This window comes from Gobio gobio, assembly GCF_949357685.1.
Source record: "Gobio gobio genome assembly, chromosome: 8".
Lineage (NCBI taxonomy): Eukaryota > Metazoa > Chordata > Actinopteri > Cypriniformes > Gobionidae > Gobio > Gobio gobio.
In genome coordinates this window covers 34,527,461-34,550,793 of record NC_137114.1, presented here as the reverse complement: position 1 = coordinate 34,550,793, position 23,333 = coordinate 34,527,461, and the positions used below count along the sequence as shown (strand labels likewise).

General features: G+C 45.8%; 1 protein-coding gene across 1 annotated transcript; it reads right to left on the bottom strand.

The window, feature by feature from the left end:
* Positions 1 to 523: 523 nt before the first annotated feature.
* LOC307131076 (alpha-2-macroglobulin-like protein 1) lies at positions 524 to 11,842 on the bottom strand. The gene is made up of 32 exons (XM_079824495.1): positions 11,643 to 11,842; positions 11,323 to 11,503; positions 10,714 to 10,864; positions 10,569 to 10,621; positions 10,323 to 10,343; positions 10,055 to 10,223; positions 9,666 to 9,750; positions 9,462 to 9,582; positions 9,250 to 9,373; positions 9,026 to 9,135; positions 8,552 to 8,713; positions 8,120 to 8,341; positions 7,820 to 8,029; positions 6,023 to 6,172; positions 5,754 to 5,942; positions 5,510 to 5,603; positions 5,197 to 5,412; positions 4,386 to 4,491; positions 4,069 to 4,294; positions 3,872 to 3,998; positions 3,673 to 3,794; positions 3,469 to 3,520; positions 3,255 to 3,338; positions 2,989 to 3,165; positions 2,831 to 2,906; positions 2,545 to 2,701; positions 2,033 to 2,107; positions 1,776 to 1,938; positions 1,486 to 1,679; positions 1,186 to 1,398; positions 957 to 1,078; positions 524 to 868 (listed from the first exon to the last, which is right to left on the bottom strand). Exons 1-32 carry the CDS (start codon positions 11,759 to 11,761, stop codon positions 715 to 717), a joined length of 4,425 nt encoding a protein of 1,474 aa, XP_079680621.1. The 5' UTR covers positions 11,762 to 11,842; the 3' UTR covers positions 524 to 714.
* Between the last annotated feature and the right edge of the window lie 11,491 nt (positions 11,843 to 23,333).

The window sequence follows — 23,333 nt, the reverse complement described above, 5'->3', positions numbered from 1 at the left end:
AACATCTTGGTGCCAGATACTAGCATACCTTCAGGGGTCTAGTGGAGTCCCTGCCTCGACGGGTCAGGGCTGTTTTGACAGCAAAAGGGGGACCAACACATATTAGTAATATATGGTCAAAATGTTATGCCTGATCAGTATATATATATATATATATATATATATATATATATATATATATATAGCACAGTTATGTGTGATGACATCTGTTGCTTCTTCTGCAGCATCACTCCTCAGGCACAGTGATTTAAGTACTCTGCTTCAGACCGTTCACCTGGAAACAAGATTTTAAAAATGCTGCAAAGGTGCCAAGATGCAAGCAAGAGTATAAATACGTTAGCACTGAGTGATTTAGTCTTACTGGTCTGGTAGTAGTCATAGACTTTTATAACCGCTGGCTTGAGGTTTTTGACTGAGAATGTCTGTTTAATACGTAATGTTTGTTGGAAGAGAATGCTCTTTTGAATCTGTAAAAAATATAAAACACATTATTCATTAAAAGTTTAGAAAGGTTTTTTTTTTTGTCTGTGAGAGTAATTATTTTGCTGTAATAGTAGGATTTAAAATGGAGTTAATTGTCATTTACATCACAATGGTTTTCATTACATATCAAATGAGTTCCCACCTCTTGTAGATATATGATGACATGTTCGTCTTTGGATTCAACACGATGTACTGCTTTCTTTAACTGTGGACAAATCATTTAAGTGCAGACTAAAATATTCTGTAAGAATTTAGGGGACTCACTCTCATATACGCTAGTTTACAGTGCCTTACCTCGTCCAGGGAAGAGGGTTCTACTTGGAAACCTGACAAGAGTTTCATATCTACAATGACCATGTTTGAACTTGCTTCTGTCCCGATATATCTAATCGGAGAAAAAAATACAGTAATGCAATAAATGTCTAAAGAATTAAACCCTAACACTGAATGTGCGAATCACAATTTGTCCTTACATGACGCTTATTATGACATCCAAAATTTGTCCAGTCGTATTTTTACATTCTCCCTTTGTCCTAGCCCCAACGAGTAATGTATTATATTCCTTGGGAGTGGGGATATTGTAGAAAAGAGACATCTACAAGAAAGTCACATAACATTAGAGCATCTCTTTAAGCCATAATCTGTTCATAAAGTGTCTTTAATCTGTTTTCACATCGGTTTGGATTGCTGTACTTCACTAACCTGCACAGACACACAGGTTGAGCCCTTCACTTTAATGCTGTAGTTGGCTGGAACGTTCTGCAGCTGCTTCTCCTGGTACAGTAACTTGTTTTCCTGATTGACATCAAAGTGGTGAGTGTCTTCTGCTGACTGTACAGTCACTGTGCTGGAGCCGTCAGAGCTGAACACTTTGGTGGCGTACAAAGACAGAGCCTGAAGAGCCACCACTGTGTCCTGGGAAATAAATGTGTTCAGTAATGTCACTTTTACTCAAACATATTATTGCTGAATGTGCTGGTGTGAATGAGTAGTTTGAGTAACCTGTGTGGAGGAGAATCCTCCATAGGCATTCTGCTGCCTCACAAGCCAGCTGACAATCCTGTTAGCATAGCCCAGATCAGCTGTAGTGACTGGATCTGCAGTGAGAACAGCCAGCAGCACATATGAGCTGATCTCCACTGCCAGAGAATCAGAGTCATCAGCAGATGCAGACTGAGACCAGTGGAGATGAGACCCTTAAGTACAAAAGACACACGCGTAACTCAATGAGCATGACAAAAAACAATAGTACATAAAAGACAACAGAAAGTCATCAGAAACAAACCTCTTACCGTCTGAAATAGCAACATCCTCCAGTTTCTTGAAAAGCTGCTGTCGAGTGTCTGTGTCTCTAGCCAGACTGAAAGTGTAGGCGAGCAGAGCGGTGGTGTAATTGTTTTGGGTATTACCAAAAAAGCGCTTTAAGCATGACAAGCCTTTGCTCACAGCAGGGTCCTATGGAGAAATAGTACAGATGAAAAATATATAAGACATAAAAGCCTTACAAAATAGTACATTTTGTGCTTTAAAACATGTAGAACCTACTGACCGTAACCGATGTGTTCAGCTCAAGTAGTGATGCAGTTATAAAGGCAGTGATGGTCACACTGTCACTTACACCCCCCTACAACACACACACATATAGCAAATAAACAGAGCTAGTCTGTAAATGTTAAATTTTAAATTTGGCTTCTTACAAGAAAAATGAACTTGAAGCAAAATTGCCTAAGATGTTCAGATAAATATATATATATATATATTCCGATGCAAAAGCCTGTAAATCTGTCTGACGTTTTTCTTTAAAATAAGCATTTTTGTCAGGCTTCTATGAATAGGTTCTTCTAAGTACCGGTACTTCTGAATGGGCTGAGGCTGGGATTGATATATATATATATATATATATATATATATATATATACATATAGATTATCTGAAATATATATTCAGATAATTGTAGTGGAAAACAAGAAAAATACAGATTTAGACAATTATTTTTTGCAGAATACATGTTCTAATTCATGATTAATATTAATATTTCTATAATTATTTGTAATATTTTACCTTCATTCTATTATTAAAGAGTTTTCCCTTGCTCTCATAACAGCCATCTGGTGTTTGGTGTTGTATCAGCCATTGCTTTGATTCCTGAAGTTTTTGGGGGTCAATAAAGATGTACTGCTGTGCTTTCCCAAATGTCCTCAGCACAAACGCAGTCAGCCTGTTAGTTGCATTTAATTTAATACATTTGGTTGTCAAGATATTATTAACAACTTTTAATATTCATTGCTGTACAGCTGGTACGTTTTTGTGCAATGGTTAATTTATGAGATAAGAATTCTGTACATGCCATGTATTTCCTTCTCCTTGACCAAATGTAGTGTATGATCCATCCGAGTTCTCATAGTTGAGTTGCCTCTGATATCCTGTTCAAAATTTTGCGTGAGATTATTTTTCTTAGATGTGCTGAAATTTATTTGTATGAAAAGCCTCTGAATGGTATCTCACCGCTCTTCAGGAAGCCTGTGGCTCTCTCTCGGATGGCTGAGGTGAGCTGCTCCGTGTTCTCCAGATACTGCAGAATGTAAATATTGGGAGAAAGAACAGCCATGTTTTGCTCTCCACAGCCGTATGGCATCCGTAATAAACCATCAAGGTTCTTCAGTGCACGACCCAATATGTCTCCTACCAGAGAACATGTGATTCATTGTACATTTCTACATCAGAAATGTTCACAAAACAGTATCGCAGTGAAGGTATGATTTCAAATTTACCAAGCACTGAAACAGTAGATCTTGCTGATCCCTCTATCATATATTTGGGAAATGCCAGCTCTACTTCCTCCAAGAGATTTTGCCCTGTAGAATGAGGCACAAAAAAAATCAAATTAAAATCAAATCAAAATAATTCATAAACCCGGAAGCAGATTTAAAGTTAATCTAAATCTTTTTTAAAACAATGTACATGGCATAGGTGCATAGCCATTACCTTTGGGGCAAAGAAGCCAGCTGTGGCTGTTAGTTTTTTCGATTCCTTCAGCCTGGGAGATACAGGTTAATGTTAGCACAATAGCTTTTTATGATCTTTGGCTGTAGTGTAATATGTAAAGGTAGGGTTTTATATACAGTAATGTAACTTGCAATAATGCAATGTATTTGCATAATATATAATGCATAATATGTTTCTACCCACATTTACACGCAAGCTTTGTGTGACCGTGTCAATGCGTCCTCTCTCAGGGACGCTCACAATCTCATTGTCACACACAGTCTGGGACGCCTCTGCTTCTGCACTGACTGTAATATTCAAGACTCCTACAACACAAGACTTGTACGTGAAGATACAACAGACACAAACACTGAGAAACAATGATTCAGACTGGAAAACTCACCAAGAACAGAAGGAGTGAGGATCCATTTAAAGGTTTTTCTACCGTTAGCACATAGACAGGATGAATACTGATCATCAGAGGAGGCTTTGAGAGTGTAGTCTGAGGAAGGAGCTGGAGTCACTTTAACCTGTCAATCAACCACACATGATTAGTGGCATATTTGATATGATTTGATTAGACTGAGTCTGAAATCTCACCATGATGCACTTGGACAGATAGTTGACAACAGTGGCCTTCAGCTCAAAGATCTCCCCACGGATGATGGAGTAAGGCAGAGAGAGCTCCAGGAAGAAGGGCTGGAAAACTGTCAGCTGAGCAGGAGGAGCCAGACCCAGACCCTCGGAGGACAGACAGAAGGCCTCCGTCTCCCAAGAGGTGATGGTGTCAGGAACGGTGACAGGAACCTGAGCTGATCCAGAGTCCCTGAAGAGAAATGTGCATTTATTATTTATTATCATGAAATACCAAAATATTTGGAGCACCTTCAGACTTTTTTAACCCATCATTCACTCACCCAACTTCAACAAGTTCCCAAATCCAAGTTTCTGGGAAGAATGTGCGAATTGTTTCTACGGGTGTGAGAGGTGTGTTTAGATTTACTGGAATTGGGCCTGCTCCAACTGCAGAAAAAGAAAACAAAAACATGAACAACCCCATATGGTACTGTAAAATAACAATACTAATATTCTTAATTTTTCAAACTCGAAGCTTCTAATTGTTTACAACCTATTTATAAACTACTCTCATTATAGATTTGGGAGGATGGTTGGTGCATGTTGACACATTTGTCTTCAAATGCATGTCATAACAGCACAAACTCACAACACTTGCAGAGATCGAGTTTGTGTGGAGCAGTATTTACTGCAAACCAAGCCACTCTGAGACACTGAAAACACCGGATAACAGACTGCACGTGTGTAAATGAAAACAGTGTTACACAGTGATCCAGACCATATATTTAAGAAATATATTTTGGTTCAGGGATGATGTCAACACCCCAAAGACTATAGTTTCGCCAGTGGTTCCTTTGAGATTTTCCTATGAGATTTTATAGTTTTTTTTTTTCTGTAAACATATGCTAACTGACGATACTTGGATGTTTCGCTCTACAACATAAATTACACACACTCACACCCAAACACAACATTTTCAATATGGATGTGCGTAATTTATACTATAGAAGAAGAAAAAAAGTCAATTTATCGTTAACTTACAGTATGTTTAGGAAAATCTCAAGGGAACTACTGACAAATTATTAAAACATGCATGTTGCAATTTCACTAATTGTTTAAGGCAATTTCGAGATTCATGTGGGTCATACTCACGTCCCTGAGCCAATCCAGCTCCTCCAATCAATAGACCCCCTGGACCCCCTGGACCCCCTGGACCCCATGGACCCCCTGGACCCCCTGGACCCCCTGGACCCCATGGACCCCCTGGACCCCCTGGACCCATTTGAACAGCTCCAGAAGCTCCAGCTACTCCTGTAGAATATCCTTGGGAATAACCCATCCCAGGGACTAAACCACCGAAACCATAGCCTGGAATTTAGCAGTCAATTTACTTTCACAGTTTATTCTTCGAACATGTCCATGGTGTATAGGCTATATATAGAGAGAAAATAAACAGATGCCTTACCTCCGCCAAACACTCTCTGATAAAATTCATCTCTGAATTGAATACAAAATGGCGTTCTAATAATCAAATTGGTTGCCACCTTCAATCCCACGTTCTTTTCCAGATGACAATGCAAAAAGGCAAGAAACAAAGTTACTTAAAAAGTGTTTCAGCTGCAACTAACTGCATATTTTTTGTCCCAAAACATTAGTCACAATAAACCTTTCAAATCACACACAAACCTCAAACAATTATAAATACTTACCCTGAAAGCCTCATAGACAGCATCTGCTTTATTCTGTTTAGGGACAAGGAAAGGGTAGGACTGTAAACTTGGTCCATATGGCAATGAAGCAATAAGAGACCGAGGGCTTCTTATGGGTCTGATTTTAAAGCATTTCTCTTGATCTTCATTGTCAACTTGAACAAAGCTGGGTGGGAACATGCTTAAAACCTGTAGTAGGATGACATAAATACAGTCATTTTGAAAACTGTCACTGAAGAAATTGAAGACACTTCTGAAACATATATTACTTTGTCGATGTCCAGGCGTTTATTTCTCTCCAGGATCAGGACGCTCTGATCTACGGCACTGAGGCCGCACAGTGAACCAGGCTGAGCTGAGAGCTGGAGAGTGTTTTTCTCACCAGGAACTGCTTTATCAGGAGAAAACTGCAGAGACACCTGTGACATACAGTGGTCCAATCTTAAATTTCAACTTATTACTAATTACTATCACTACTTATTACACAGCTATCAGATTTACTTCTGATATGGCATTCAGTGGTCTCATATTTCCTAATATTCGCCATCATCCATGGCAATGCTGCATATCAATTCACTCATCCTCGTAACTGAAACCAACATCTTCCTCTTAACCCTCTGGGGTTCTTCGGGTCAAAAATGACCCGAAGCGTTTTATAAAATGTTTTTAAAAATCGTAGCTTCATCAGAATGGTCCGAAACTTGGTGACTTTATTGGTACTTGGTATATGAACACCCAAAAAATTGGGGACAGGATTTGAAAAGTCTAAGTGGTCGTAAAAAAATAGTCACACTCAAGACCTTCGGGTCAAAAATGACCCCCATAGGAAATTAATGGGAAATTGGCAAAAAAAACATTTTTTAGAGTTATATAAAAAGTTTTTTTGTGCATACAATCTACAAATCAGCCAGGATGCAGAAAAAAGGACTCAACAGTGAAGGGGTGAATCTCTAAAACATCAAGAGTGCAAAACAGACAAAAAAACTCACACACACTTATACACACAAAAACACACGCACACACAAATGAACGTGCCATTCCAAAGAATTTTTTTGTCTGTTTTGCACTCTTGATGTTTGTCTTGTCTTGAATGTTCCCATTCATTTCCTATGGGGGTCATTTTTGACCCGAAGGTCCTGAGTGTGACTATTTTTTTTACGACCACTTAGACTTTTCAAATCCTTTACCTTATTTTTTTGTGAGTTCATATACCAAGTACCAATCAAGTCACCAAGTTTCGGACCATTCCAATGAAGCTATGTTTTTATAAAAAAATGTATAAAACGCTTTGGGTCATTTTTGACCCAAAGAACCCCAGAGGGTTAAAGGATTTGTTTACTTTAAAAAGCGGAAAAAGTGTAACTAAAAAGTGTAAACCGTATGACGTCGGACTTAGCGTAAGCTTTTTAAACTAGGAGTGGAGTAACACTCTCTGCGTAAGTTGAATACGGAGGGCGATCTGCCGGAAGCTAGATATTTTACTTTATTAAGTTTTAAATATGGATATTTTTCTTACAAAACGCCATCACTTTGCCCCCCCCCCCCACCTCCGCCCTTTTTGCACTTTTTTGAGCTTCAAACTCAAGGGACCGCGTCACTGTCATTGTAAAGCTTGGAAGCATCAGGATATCTCCGATTATGTTCATCAGAAATAAGACAGTCATATACACTTAGGATGGTTTGAGGGAGAGTAAATCATGGGGTAATTTTCATTTTAAAGTGAACTAATCCTTTAATGTAATTTTTTTCACTTGATAAACTGTTAATGAATCATCATGATAATAAATAAAACAAATTGTACATCAGTTAATATAACTTTGATTGTTGCTGTGTTTGTCTTGGTGCTAGACTGATTGTTTCGACACTGTAATGTACTAGCCTAAAATAATATACAGATACAATTATAGAAGTATTTCAACATTTCATGCCATGTTTCTTTGGTGAGTAGCTGTGAAATAATTGGGATAATGTACAGTTGCTGGTCATTATAATCAAATAATCCCATACTATAAATTAACTTTTACATGTATGCTATCACCATATTGTTAGGATCTTAGCAAGCACACCTTATTTGCAAGACATTTCTCAATTTGAAATGTTCTGGAAACAGCTAGTACAATCTCACTTGGAGGCACACAATAAGCAAGAAACTCAATTTTAGGAGCCATCTGGGTGCGAAAAAGGACTTTAAACGTCACTTCTCCTTCCACCACTCCAGAGCCTTTTACTTCAACTTTCTCATACCCATGATGGACTATCTCTTCTCTGGATACAACCTGACAAAAAAGAGAAAAGAACAGTGTATAATAACTGTGCGGAGAAATTTTTTTTTTCTGTGCAGTGTTTTGCTTTATCTCTGCACCCACCAGGTAGACAATGGTAACATAACCACTTTCAATAGTCTCTCCAGCAATAGTGTACTGAACGGTTATTGGAACCTCCATTTCACACTTCAGTGGTTCCTCTAGAGCCTTTACAGCAAGTTGACTCGTTTTTGCTGGGCTTTCTTTGGGTTTTATTTGCAGAGTTTTATAGACAGGTTGAAAATTGACTGGAGGTCCGAGCTGATTGCCTAGTGATGGATATGCCTGTCACGAGCAGATCAACGAACACATGGTCAGAGAAACCAGCTGACTAAAATGCAGACATAATCAAATGTGATACCAGTGCAAATCCATAAAACAAAGCATTTATTTAAGCTACTCTGCTTAAATTCATTTATAGGTTGTTTTGAATGGAAAGCACCTGCAAAGTGGCACAGAACTTGACTTACACATGCATATAAATAAAAAGCTCACCGAAACGGCAAGAGGTACACTTATCGCAAATAGTGTTTCAATGGTGAAATTGGCCAGGCCATTGATGTCTGTGGTAAGTTCTTGAAGCTGATGAGAATAGGTGTGACGAACATTAATCTTAAAGTTAGAAACTGGGGTCCCATCGGAAAACTCAACTTTAACCTGGTGGAAAAACAGAAATTCATCAAGGACATACAGTATAGTCAAAGAAAACAGATAGAGATTACTGAATTAAAAAAAACCCCTCAAAGTTACAATGATGACAGTCTAAATATTTAGAAACAATAATAACTAATTCTATGGCTCCTTCACACATTATATGCTGTGAAACCATTCAAAGTTTATAAATACATTTTAATAATAGCATGTTTATGCATGTGCATATTCACCCATAACAACCACCCAATTTGATTTAAACTAATAAAGTGCAATCAGACATGTTCCATTAGAATTAAATCGAACTGAATAGATTACCTTTGCCTGTATGACTGATCCATCCACAAAGAAATCTGGCAGGTCAATAAATTTTAAGCTACCAAGATCATAGGACAAAGTCACAATTTCAGTCCTTTCTATTGAGATGTCTGAAAAACATAAAAAGGTGAAATCTTTGGCACAACCCATCAAGTAAGCACAATTATATTTTGATTTGTCAGCATTTTGGTCAAATTTGTTTTAATGTCTGTTACAGTACACACCTGTCCCCTCCTCAGTTACCGATGCAGTGAACTCAAGATTCTGTGGCATGTTGTACATATAATTTCCTGAATTCCTGAAGACTGATATGGGGAACTTCTGAGTGACACAGCCGGTCCCATTCAGCTAGAAACAAATAATTATTTTATTCCGAAATAATTAACAGTAGATACATTATTTTATTTTTTAAAATTGAACATTTAGTCTCACTTACAACTGCTGAACTATTAACACAGAGTGGAGTTATATACTGATGGGTATAGTAAAACATCATTGACCAGGGATTGCAGAGTCTCATCTTCACACTGCCCTCAACAGGCCGTCCATGGGTGTATCTGGTGAAGACATATACTGTCAGTTAACCAATCTTTCTGCTTAATGTGTTCATGTTTAATGTCCACATCAGGTGTTATCTCACCTCCCACATACCCGCAGGTTTACTTCCTCTTTATTCGCTTTCACTGTCTTTGACTTTTCTAATATCACGTCGAATTTCGGTAGAACTGAACGACAAAGGAAGTTAAAGAAAAAAACAAAAACAAGAAAAACATGAAAAATTACCTTTAAAAATTAAGGTTCTTTATTGGCATCTACGGTTCCATGAAGTGCATTTAACCTATCGGAGGAAACTTTCCATAGCACAAAAGTTTTTTTATAGTGGAAAAAGGTTCTTTAGATTATTAATTGTTCTTCACACTAACTCTTTTAAGAACGGGGAACCCAAAATGGTTCTTCTATGTGAAAACACCCTTTTTGGAACCTTTATTTTTAAGGGCACGCTCCAGAAAAGTACATGGTAGTACTCACCATACTCTTTAACCTGAAAATATTCTTTAATTGTTGTCTTGCTAGTCTCAACCGACAGCTCATATAAACCAACAGAAGCCTCTGGATTCAGCACATGGGAAAGTTGCAGAATCTTGCCATTGGTGGATGTGGCATTAATCCATTGATTGATTCTGTTCCCTCGATTGTCCTGTATTTATGAGAAGGCATTGGCATAGCAATAACGGGAATATTTATGCACTAAAAAAAATTTGTTAGTGAAAGGGGGAAAACAAGAAATCAACTTTACCTGCACTGCTATGAGTTTGTACTGTAGATGTAAACAGATAACAGTAGTTCAGGTTTGTATAACACTGGTTAGAAATAATTGGATTTCAACATATGGCCATTTACTCAGAGGTACAAGTCCACACTTCAAATATATTTGAGTAAACATTCATGTGCACACATGACCAATAAGGTTCGCTGAACCAAGGTCATGCCTTCTTTACTCACAATTACAATTCTGATATTAAATTTCGAATGCAAAACCTACTGTTTCATCAACTGGTTTTAAGTTTTGGTCCACTGTGAAAATCCTGAACTGGACTGTAAAATTAAGGAAGACATAAAACATATTAGGATCGGCATAAAAGTAGAGACTGTAACGAACACTGGAGCTGAATATAGAGCAAAAATACCTGTTTGTCCAGGATTGTATATTTGTTTATCTGTCTGAATTATTAACAATGGATTATAAGATATGAATTTGACTTTTCTTTTTTCAATCAGATGAGTGTTTTTCCCTTGAGCTTCCACTTGGATCACTTGCTCTGAATTAGATTCAGGAGCCTGTTGAACACATGCAAATTACAAATTACAAATATTTTTCTAGAAAGCAAATATTCTTAGATATTAAACTTAAAAATATTCTTTATTTGTTGGTCTTGGTCATTTTCAATGTTGGGGAAAATTACTTTGAAAAGTAATACATTACAATATTGCGTTACTCCCATAATAAGTAACTAAATGGGTTACTTAGTTACTTTTAAAGAAAAGTAGTGTGTTACATTACTTTTACAGCAAGTACATTGGTCATTAAAGTGGTATTAAATGCATACAAACATTTGTCTGTCAGTCAATAAATGGGAAAACAAAGTAACTTGTGTTCGTTATTTGAAAAAGTAACTCATATATTTTGTTGTAATGCATATATATATATAATTTTTTTTTTTTCATTCTTTTAAGACCATGGATATTCTGTTTTAAACAACTCCAGTAGATCATTGTGTGTAATCTTAATGACAGGCCTGAAAGTCAAGGCAGCGGTGGAATTCCTTCTCAGTTCTCTCCTGTAGAAGGGTTCTGTTCTGGGTCTTGTCAACCAGAGAAATGGTCAGCTGCAGATTTTCTTCTGGTTTTAGAAGGCTCACGCATATTTTAGCCTCTGAGCCTGATCTTATAATGCCTGGAAATGTCACCATGAACAACCTGCAAGAAAAATGGTATGCACTTAATAACCCCCTCTTTAATGCATCAATGGGCAAACTAATGATTTCAGTTACGTTACTTTGAGATATAAGAGTACAAACACAAATACAGACTACATAAAAAAGGTTCTAACACTTACGGCGTAGAAGTTCCTTGATAGACACAAAGCAATGAAACGCAAGTTATTAATATTACTCTTTTGAGTGACACAAGAAAAAAAGTCATCGTAAAGGGATGTGAAGACTCATGAAGAAGCATCAAGCAATGTCTAAACCTTTTCCAAATACAGTTTTTGTTTGACTGGACATGACCTCAGTGATGATTAACTGTTCAGTATATGGGGCAGTGCAGGACAGCAGGATTAATTATTAAACAACAACAACTGTTAATATTAGTGATGCTTTGATGCAGGGGCGGACTTGCCCTGGACTTTCTGGCACAAAGCGGCTCATCACACCCGGACTGCAACACACCTCACCATAAACCCACCAGTTCCTTATGCCCAGAGCAATTTTAAACACCACTTACTAACATAAAAATATAAATGCTATTTATACAGAAATATGAATGCTATTTATTTATTTTATTGTAATGTTTATCATTTAGATTAATGAATGACTGGCATACACTCTCTAAGATTCTTCTTTCCTGGTGCAATCTTTTTCATACAGTGAAGTTTAAAATCACTAAAGTTCAATACCAACCATAAAATCAATCCATATAACACAAAGCTATGGTCTCTGTTTGATGGTGCATTTATAGTGGTAATATAGTATTTGTCCTTTCAGGAGCTTGACATCTCCTGTCATTTTATGGAGGGGAGCTCCAATTGTGGAAAAGAGTTTAAAAATGAAATTTGTCCTGGAACATTTTAATGAAAAAATACAGCACATTAGAATGATTTCTGAAGGATCATGTGACACTGAAGTCTGGAATAATGATGCCTTTTTGGAAATTGTATTAATATTTCTCAATATTTGTGTTTTTACTGTATTTTTGATCAAATGAATTCAGCCTTCTTCTTTCAAAAACATTTAAAAAGTCTTAATTATTTCAAACTTTTGATTGCCAGTGTAAAATAATGCATGTGATTGTGAACTAACTAGCAAATTATATATTTAGTTTAGTATATGACACATTCCTACACGAGACATAGGCTACTTGCACATGAAAGTTGCCCGTTTTACCATGTTTTAGTGCAGGCCTTCGTTTGAGAATAATATTTTGAGTTTTATTAATATATTTCAAATGATTGTGAAATTACTGAAGAAAGGATTACAATCAAACACAGGCCTATAGAACATTATTTTTTTAGTAGTCGCAAAGAAAGTACTTTTTCAAAATAATGACCTACTCAAGAGAGTATGCAATTTCGGACGCAGCCATAGTGATCATTGATGCTCCCTGGTTCCCTTTCGAGGGAACTCGCACTGCATCGGAACGACGCTTTGGGGATGCTCCCTTAGCATCAGCGAATCTGAAACCAGAATGCCAACTAGGCCAATCCGATTGGCGTGCGTGATGACGTCATCGTGACGGCATACCCGGAAGTATAAAAGGGGAGCTGGAACGTAATGGCGGTAGTTATTGCTCTTCAGCAAGCGCTATCTGTAAACTGTCTGTCTATTTACTGTTGTATGTCAGTGAGAGTGTGTGAAAAGAAAAAAAAGAAATATGGAAAGTGAGAGAGTGAGAGAATTTAAGCAGTGTTTCTAGACTGCTGCGGCACTTTCCCGATCCTCCTCTGACAGTTCCGAAGATCTTCCTCCCCGTGTGGAAGCCCGCTCTGCGGCTTCTTCCCCCGGGGTGGGAGGTCCGGTGCTTGTTCTCTCCGGTTCCGAGGAGCTGGAGGAAATGGGCACCGAGGCGGGGGATGAAGCAGGAATTGTTTCATCGCTTTATCCACCCGCCCAAGAGGAGCTGGTCGAGGTGTTGACCCGGGCTGTGGCTAAATTAAATATAAGTTGGCCACAAGAGGCTCCGGAAATCCAGCCACCCAGCAGGCTGGATGACCGGTTCCTCTCACACCGGGTCCAAACACCTCGCCGGGGCCTGCCTTTTTTCCCGGATCTACACACCGAGGTGTGTAGATCATGGAAACGGCCCTATTCCTCGCGTGTTTCCAATCCTCCAGTGTTGGATTATTCTAACGTTCTGGGGGCACGCGAGGCGGGCTATGGGGCGATGCCTCGGGTGGAAGAGGCTCTCGCGAGCTACCTTTCACCCGATTCTGCATCGTCCCTTAAGGCTCCGGTTTTGCCCACCAAACCCTGTCGGGATACCTCATCTTTGGTGGGCAAAGCATATATGGCGGCTGGTCGGGCTGGTGGTTCCCTGCACACATTATCCATTCTGCAGGCCTACCAGGCCGACCTCCTTAAAGAGTTGGACGAGGGAGATGGTCCCTCTCCGGAGGACATTCTGGAACTGAGGAAGGCTGCAGATTTGTCTCTCCGCGTCACCAAGGAGACGGCCCGCGCTATCGGCCGCTCCATGGCTTCCATGGTGACTGTGGAGAGACATCTCTGGCTGAATCTGTCGGGGATAAAGGAGAAGGATAGATCTTTTCTCCTGGACTCCCCGATTTCGCCTTCTGGGTTGTTTGGAGACGTGGTTAACACCGTCGTTTCCAGACACCAGGAGGCGAAGAAACAGTCGGCAGCCTTCCACCAGTATCTCCCTCGCCGCTCTAAACCTGGGAAGGCTGGCCCTAGCGGGCAGCCTCAGCCGTCATCCAGCTCCTCGCACCGGAAGGTGCAAAAGGAGAGCGTCGCATCTAGAGCCCCTCCCCCGGGAGCCTGGCAACAGAGGCGGCGCTCTCAGCAGCAGTCTTCCGCTCCTAAGGGCAATCTACGGAACGTCCTTCAGGCGCGGAAGGCTGCTGGGAAGAAGTCCTAGCTGCGGCAGGGCTTCTAAGAGCGGTCCCTCCCGTGGAGAAACAACCGAGGTTGTTTCCTCCACGGCGCTCTGGGGAAATCGATGTGGTAATCCCGCCGTCTATGACGCTTCGGGCCACATCGGTTTCCCGCGAACGCATGCTGCACCAGCCGCCTCTGGAAAGACCTGCGGCTGGGCAGCTCGCGTGTCCGTACACGGAGAACCGTTCCCAGCTACTTCCTGCCGGTCAGCCGCTTCAGGAGGTTGGGAACGGGAACCGTGTAACACCCGACGCCAGCCTCGAGAGGCTGGTTCCCTTAGTAGATTATCTCGGCGCATGGAAATGCCTTCCGAATATTTCTACATGGGTCCTGCGTACTGTAGAAAAGGGGTACAAACTGCAGTTCGGTTTTCCTCCTCCACAATTCAGGGGGTTATACTGGACAGCAGTGATACCCGAGCAGGTTCGGGTAATGGAACTGGAAGTAAAAACTCTTTTAGCGAAGGAAGCCATAGAGCGTGTTCCTCCGCTGGAAAGAGAGTCCGGGTTCTACAGCCGGTACTTTATAGTTCCCAAAAAGGATGGAGGGTTGCGTCCGATTATAGATCTGAGGGTTTTGAATCTGTCTCTAAGGAGCTTCAGGTTCAAAATGCTCACCATTCCCATGATCGTGAGTCAGATCCAGTCCGAGGACTGGTTCATCACGATAGATCTGAAGGACGCGTATTTTCATATCTCCATCCTCCCATGTCAGAGGAAGTACCTGAGGTTCGCTTTCGGGGGCGAAGCGTACCAATATCGAGTGCTTCCCTTTGGCCTAGCCCTCTCCCCACGCACGTTCACGAAGTGCATGGATGCAGCTCTGGCTCCAATGAGACTTCAGGGCATCCGTGTGCTGAATTATATCGACGACTGGCTCATACTGGCCCAGTCGTACGAAGTGGCGGTTCGGCATCAAGATGTCGTTCTGAACCACATAAAGTGCTTGGGGCTGAGACTCAACACGAAAAAGAGCGTGTTGACGCCGTCCCAGAGGACAACGTTCCTCGGGGTCGTGTGGGACTCGACGACGATGCGGGCACAATTGTCTCCCGCGCGAGTCGAGACCATACGGGCGATGGTCTCAGGAATAAGGCTAGGTCACAACATCACTGTGAAGCACTTTCAGAGAGTGCTGGGGCACATGGCAGCAGCGTCCAACGTAATACCTTTTGGCCTGCTGTACATGAGACCCCTCCAGTGGTGGCTGAAAACCAAGGGGTTTTCCCCCAGAGGGAATCCTTTCCGTATGATCAGGGTAGCGCGCAAATGCCTTCGTTCCCTAGTCATATGGAAGAAACCTTGGTTTCTGTCCCAAGGGCCAGTGTTGGGAGCGTCCTGTTGCCGGAAATCCGTTTCAACAGACGCCTCCCTCACTGGCTGGGGCGCGGTCATGGACGGCCGTTTTGCGAGGGGCCCATGGGAGGGCCGTCGTTCCTCCTGGCACATAAATTGCCTGGAGATGATGGCGGTCTACAAAGCTCTCAGGAGCTTTCTCCCGCACCTCCGCGGCCAGCATGTCCTGGTACGGACAGACAATACGTCTGTCGTAGCGTACATCAACCGCCAGGGGGGATTGAGGTCGAGCTCTCTTTGCGGACTGGCGCGTCGAGTCCTCCTGTGGACCCAGGGGAAACTGTTGTCCGTCAGGGCAATGTATGTCCCGGGGGTCCAAAATCAGGGAGCAGACATCCTGTCGAGGCAGGGGCTGAGGCCCGGGGAGTGGCGACTCCACCCAGAGGTGGTGGAGGCCATATGCAAGAGGTTCGGCCCAGTGGAAGTGGATCTGTTTGCGTCTCGAGAGACGTCCCACTGTCCACTGTGGTTCCCTTTCGAAAGGGAACTCGCGCTGCGTCAGCTTGACGCTACGGGGAACGCCTCCAGCGTGACTGGTGCCTGAAATCACAATGAAAAAACTTCAATCCTATTGACCGGCGACAGCCTATGATGTCATCAAGGTGCGACCAGGAAGTATATAAGGGCGCCTTGCCAGCATGACAGTATCTCTTCGTCTTCAGGGACTGTTTTGCCTGTCTTCACGTGAAACGTCTACAAGAAGGATAACAATGAAGTGTGCTGAGAACGCCACTTCTGCAGGTGTGTTTTGAATGTGTATCTTGCGCTTTGGATACACACACACTTTGCGTTTACTGTCTGGGAGAAGAGCATGCATGAGAGGTTTGCGAACCTCTTGTGAAAGTATTTGTGAGCGTTGTCCTCTGGAAACGCTCCGCTCTCGGTGGGACCTCTTCTCGAGGGGAGAGGTTTCAGCATCTGGGAAAGACCACGCTCAAGCTGAGGCTGAGCGGCGTCTGAAATGCGCTTCCCAGATGGATCTGGCTCGTCGCTTGGAGACAGTTATGGTTCTTGAGGACGATCCAGATCGCGAGAGGCTCGAGCAGAGGATGGGTGAGTCAGTTAAAGATGCTGAAGCTTTTCAAACCATCCTGTCCCATGTACGGGGAGTTGCTGGAAGTCATGGAACGCGCTGCGGGTAGACTGCAGCTGCCTTGCGGCGTGTGAGGAGAAAGGCTGAGCGTCCAAACAGTTCGGACGATCGGTTTCTCTCCGCCCATGACCTCCCAACTCCTGGGAGTCTTCCATTCTTTCCAGATCTCCATCAACAGATCTCGAGGGAATGGAAGAAACCATACTCAGCCCCGCATCTGTCGACATCGGCGAGCTAGATGTCGCTGATGTCGAGGGACTGCCTGGCTGGGTATATGTCGATGCCGCCCGTGGACGAGATGTTATGTTTATCTCGCCTCTGGGCGGCCGGCGACACTGTGGCTCCCACCCTGCCGGTCTAAACACCTGAATGGCAGGGCGTACATGTCAGTGGGTCGCGCTGCAGCGGCTTTGCACACCACAGCTGTGTTGCAGGCGGACCTGCTGAGGGACCTCGATCAGGGGGGAGGGACCCCCTGAGGCGGTAGTCGAGTCGCGCCGGACCGCGGTTTTCGCTCTCCGGGCCACCGTACAAATAGCGCCGATGCAGCGAGGGTGGCCACGGAGAGACATCTGTGGTTAAACCGTTTGGACATCAGGGAGAAGGAAAAAATCCTTTCTCCCTGATGCCCCGGTTTCGCCATCTGAACTTTTCGGCACCTCCGTAGAGGCGGTGGTGGGAAAGTTCGGAGAGGCGAAGGCGCGCTCGGCGGCATTCAGGACATGCATTCCGCTGAGGTCCGGGACCGTGCCCAGGCAGTCGGGTGTCCCCGGCCCGTCCCAGTCTGAGGGCTGGAGACGGGAATAGCGAGCCAGCGTCGCCTCTCGTGCGCCCCGCCGCGGAGGACTGGGGGCGCAGGGGAGGCGGGACACCCGCGACAGGAAGAGGAAGGAAGCCGGGGCTGGTAACCGGAACCAGCGCAGGCAGCAGACTCCACCCCCCGAGGAGCGCGGAGATGAACGCTGCCTTTTTTCCCTTCCTCTGGTTTTCCCCCGGGCGCTTTTACATCAGGCCGGTGGCCTATGATGAGCAGAAAATGTAAGATTCTGCCGGCTCGCCTGGCTAGTTTGGTGAAAGCGCCCCCCTCAGGATGGCGGGCGGATACTAGCTCGATGGCTGGGTTGAAGCACCGCGAGGAGCGATTGGTAAGTCCCCCTCTATGAGGGCGAAACATTTTCAAAACTATGTTTTTCAGGACTTTTTGACCGTCGCTCCCCTGAGGGGTTGCTTGGGGAAATTTTGGATCATCGAGGGATTTCGCAGGGCCTGCAGCTCCCCGTGAGTAAGCTAAGAACGATCTTCTTTGCAACATTATGTGGTTGTCTGTGAATGCCTCACTTTTGCTAGTAGAGTCTTGCTGCCTCTCCGTGTTATTTTTCCCACTATGTGGGTGTTTAATTTGCGCTCTTGCCCAAGGGCTTGTAGTGTAGAGGGCTAGCTGTGTTTTCCTAGCGTAAAAGTGGGAAGTAGCTGAAGACCGGGTACGCGCTAATGCGCGAGCTGAAGTAAGATCTGCGCCCAGCTCTGCGGGGCTTTGGGAAAAGGGGTTTCGGGGCCTCAGTGTGTTATATTAGAGGTAATAATATTTCTTTCCCGAGCCCTGAGTAGATCTAGTGCGGTATGCCGCACCACTTGGCCTAGGCTTTGTCAAGGATGGGGGCGTTCCCTTTTAATGAAGGTTGTTCGCCCCTGGCCTGTCCTTTGATATGAGAACATGGCGTGGTTTATGCATCCTTGTTTCAGCCTCCTCTTGTTACAGAGTCGTCCGGCCAAGGCCCGCCCCCTTCTCTGCGTTCTGGGGTTACGAGTAACGCAGTCGGGGTGTTGCAGCAGACAGCGACTTTGCCAGTGGTCGTGGGGCGGAGTGAAGCGTCTTTCGCTGGTTTTGCGATCAGACTTTATCTGCCGTTTCCACCTTTCAGAGCTTGGTGGCCGCCATCTTTTGGCGGCCCCCGGCCTCTTCCTGGAGGATGTTCGGCCGGTGGGTTCTATATTTTCTAAAAGAAAAGGTATTGTTTCACCCTTGCTCTATGTCTCTGCTCCACCTCCTTTAGGGCTCGGGTTGAACTGAACATCGGATAAACCTCTGTGAAGGTTCTGGTCGGATGCTCCCCTGAGGCCCGAGCATTACCAATGGCTGACGCCCTCGCACTTATGGTTGGCCGCTGCATGGAAAGTAAGACAGCCGCCCCGAGGCAGGTGACGTAAGTTGTACTCCCCTCGCTTTAGAGGGTCTTTGTTTAAGCACTTTCGCTGAGTACACTGCTGTTGGCAATGTGATTAGGTCCATGTTTGTAGGCGCTGCCCGAGAGACTGCGCCGTCCTAGGGGCCCTAGGACACGGCGATGCAAGTTGTCCCTAGCTGCCTCTGGGATGGAGCCAGCCCAGGTGTGGGCATAGGAGCCAGCTGGTTGTTAGTAGCCAGCCTCGGCAGTCTGGGCAGTTGGACTTCAGAACAGGTAGTAGGCATCAACCGGCCTCCCTGCAAGGAAGTCTCGACGCCGTGGCCCACGAGTGGGCCCTGGAGGCTCTTCTCCACTGGTGTCGACGTCAGCAGTAACCTCGTCAGCTACTCTCCTTGGGGGATGAGTTCCCAGGTGTGAACTGGATTTCCAGGCTTTGTCAGCAGCAGACAGCTGCCGCCAGCCCAGGCGCAGCAGCCAGCCTTCTTAAGGCCGCCCTGAGGGGTAGGCTCCCGGTTTGGTTTACCTTTACTCAGATGGTAGGCCCGATTGGCCTCCCTGAGGGCCTGCTGTGGTCAGCAGGCGCTGCCTGGTCTCCCCCGAGGGGGCACGACTGGCATTGAGTCCCTCGATGGCTGGTATAAGCTGCTAGTAGGCGCTGTATGGCTAGCACGAGTGCTAGTAGGTAGTAGGCCTCAACCGGCCTCCCCTAATGCAGCCGCTGGGGCGGTGACCATGAAGTGCCATGAGTAGCACATTCTGGCTTGGGCGGCTCGCTCTGCTATCAGGTGGAGGCATTGCGCCTCCCTGAAATCGTTCCCCGGTCCCCAGGTTTGGTAACGGATCGTAGCACGGGATGCTATCAGGCAAAGCTGCACGGGGCTTCCCTGTGGGATTCGCTTGGAGTAGTAGGCCCCACGTGGCCTCCTCTGAGGGCACGCTCCTGTCTCGTGGTCTCTGGATAGGTCCAGTCACTGAGCAGAGGGCTGTGATGGAGAAATGCCCGGCATTGTTGCAGGTGGTAGGCCCGTTAGGCCTCCCTGATGATGCGAGTCCCTATCTTCCCTGCTACCTCGAGGGCTAGCACGACTGCGATCAGGTTTCAGGCCCGTTTGGCCTTCCTGAGGGCGAGCTCCGCTGTTGGACACGCGAGCAGTCGGCAAGGGTTACCAGGTGGAGGCTCCTCTCGGCCTCCATGGGGAACGAGTTCCCCTGGCGGGAACGCACAACTGGCTTTACGCTGACAGCTAGTGGTCACCCGCTATCAGGCGCCGGTCTCTGGCCGTTCGCGAGACCTGGAGGCGGTGTTCTTACCCTAGCACGACGAAACTTACTGCTGCTATGCGGTCCCCACGGGAGGGGACTTTCATAGTTTGCCTACTGCATGGTTACCTACCAGGCAGGCTTATGAGCTCCTCTCGAATGAGGGTCTACTATGAGCTTACGGCCGCTTGGCGCTGGTTAAGGGTTGTAGGCCCCTCGGGGCCTCCCTGGCATAATCAGCCTGTAAGGCCTCTGGCCTCCTAAGCACGTTTTAAAGTAGGTGCTTGGTAGATCCGAGGATCGAGCGGCTAAACTCCCCTCGCTAGCAAGGGTTATATAGCACTTCGCTGAGAGCTGCTCTCCGGGATAACCCGTCTCTGAGATCTGGCTAGTGGATGTCACTGCCTTTTTTGCAGCACCCTAGCGGGATGCCTCTTCGGAGGCGAGTACCAGAGGCTCTGTACTGTACAGACAGGGTTGACCGTATTACGTGTCCCATAACAGACTGGGTCACCTGGTCAGGTCTCCCTGGTGGCATTCGGTGAGAACCTCCCGAATAGTGACTGGCGTAGGGTTCCCTCGTAGTTCCCTTGCCACGTTCCCTTAAAGGAACCCCTTCTAAGTCGAATGGGCTGGTTCCAGGCCTTCGAGCAGGGCCTGGGAAGGACCTCATGTGTGTGAAGGTTCCTTCTTGGGCGATAGCTTGGGCTATGACCGTAGGGAGCGCTGTCACTGACAGCCTAATGTGACCAGAAGGGGAGTGGTTCAGGCATCTCAGTAGAATTTGCTTGTCTTGACAGTTGTCACTGCCAGTGGGCATGCACTCCCGTCGGCATGGCGGCGTTGGTATATCGTTCCCCGTAGCGTCAAGCTGACGCAGCGCGAGTTCCCTTTCGAAAGGGAACGTCTCAGGTTACGAATGTAACCATTGTTCCCTGAGAACAGGGAACGAGACGCTGCGTCGCTGTGCCATGCCGCAGGGCCTGCCTGCCGAAAACAGTCCCTTCAGACGATTAGATACTGTCATGCTGGCAAGGCGCCCTTATATACTTCCTGGTCGCACCTTGATGACATCATAGGCTGTCGCCGGTCAATAGGATTGAAGTTTTTTCATTGTGATTTCAGGCACCAGTCACGCTGGAGGCGTTCCCCGTAGCGTCAAGCTGACGCAGCGTCTCGTTCCCTGTTCTCAGGGAACAATGGTTACATTCGTAACCTGAGACGTTTTCCCTCACGCATCCAGCTCCGCTGGGGCTGGATGCCATGGTTCAGACGTGGCCGAGGCTGCGTCTGTACGCATTTCCCCCAATTGCTCTGCTCCCGGGAGTCCTGGAAAGGGTCCGTCGACAGGGGGTCAGTCTACTTCTGGTAGCACCCCGTTGGCCGACTCGAGTTTGGTTCTCGGATATCATAGCTCTGCTAGCAGGTCAGCCGTGGGAGATTCCTCTGAGGAGGGATCTCCTGTCTCAGGCGGCGGGTACGATATTTTACCCCCGCCCGGAGATTTGGAACCTATGGGTCTGGCCCCTGAGGGGACCAGGTACATAGAGGCTGGCCTATCGGCGGAGGTGATAGAGACCTTACTCAGCTACAGGGCTCCGTCTACGAGGAGACTGTACAGCCTCAAGTGGAATGTATTTTCCACTTGGTGCAGAGAGCGTGAGGTGGACCCAGTTAACTGCCCAGTGGCTTCAGTGCTGGAGTTCCTCCAAGATCGCTTCTCTGCAGGGCTTACCCCGTCCACACTCAAGGTGTACGTGGCTGCCATTGCGGCTTTCCACACTCCTATGGGTGGTGGGCCTCTGGGTAGGCACCAGCTGGTTGTACAATTCCTCCGTGGGGCTCGGAGGATGAGGCCTGCGGCTCGGTCCAGAGTTCCAACCTGGGACCTGGCAGTGGTTCTCGAAGGATTGGCTGAGGCCCCCTTCGAACCATTGGAGTCGGCTGGACCAAAAAATCTGACCCTTAAGGTGGCTTTTCTCCTTGCCATTACCTCTCTTAGGAGAGTGGGAGATCTCCAGGCCTTGGCGGTAACGCCGACCTGCCTGGAGTTTGCCCCGGGAGGAGTAAAAGCCATCTTACACCCTAGGCCGGGCTACGTGCCTAAGGTGCCTTCAAGGGTGGTCAGGTCATTGGTCCTGCAGGCATTCCATCCTCCGCCTCACGTGACGGCGGAAGAGGAGAGGCTTCACCTACTCTGCCCGGTTAGGGCTCTTAGAGTTTATCTGGCGAAGTCTGCACAGTGGAGGAGATCGCAACAACTGTTGGTGTGTTTTGGCTCACCTAAGAAGGGATTGCCTGCGTCTACTCAGACAATCAGTAATTGGATTGTCCAGGCGATTACCATGGCCTACCAGGTGCGCAGTTTGCCTTCACCTGTGGCCGTGAGGGCTCATTCCACCAGAGGCATGGCCTCTTCGGTGGCCCTTCTTTCTGGGGTCCCCTTGCAGCATATCTGCGAGGCGGCCGGGTGGGCTACCCCACACACTTTCATCAGGTTCTATAGTCTGGATCTCCCTACGACGCCTGGTGCGAGGGTGCTCCAGTCCTAGCTGTGCCCGGTCTCCGGCTTCACACTAGGGCAGGTGCTACCCTTCGGTGTGGCCTAGTGGGTACTCGTTCCCCAAAGCGTCGTTCCGATGCAGTGCGAGTTCCCTCGAAAGGGAACTGCTCGGGTTATGTATATAACCCTTGTTCCCTGAGAAGGGGAACGAGCACTGCATCCCGACGCCACACCTCGGCGCGCCTGGAGCGCATGCTTCAGAGCAATTACTACCGCCATTACGTTCCAGCTCCCCTTTTATACTTCCGGGTATGCCGTCACGATGACGTCATCACGCACGCCAATCGGATTGGCCTAGTTGGCATTCTGGTTTCAGATTCGCTGATGCTAAGGGAGCATCCCCAAAGCGACGTTCCGATGCAGTGCTCGTTCCCCTTCTCAGGGAACAAGGGTTATATACATAACCCGAGCAGTTTTCATGGTGGTGCATTGTGTTTTGTTTTTTTTTTATTTAT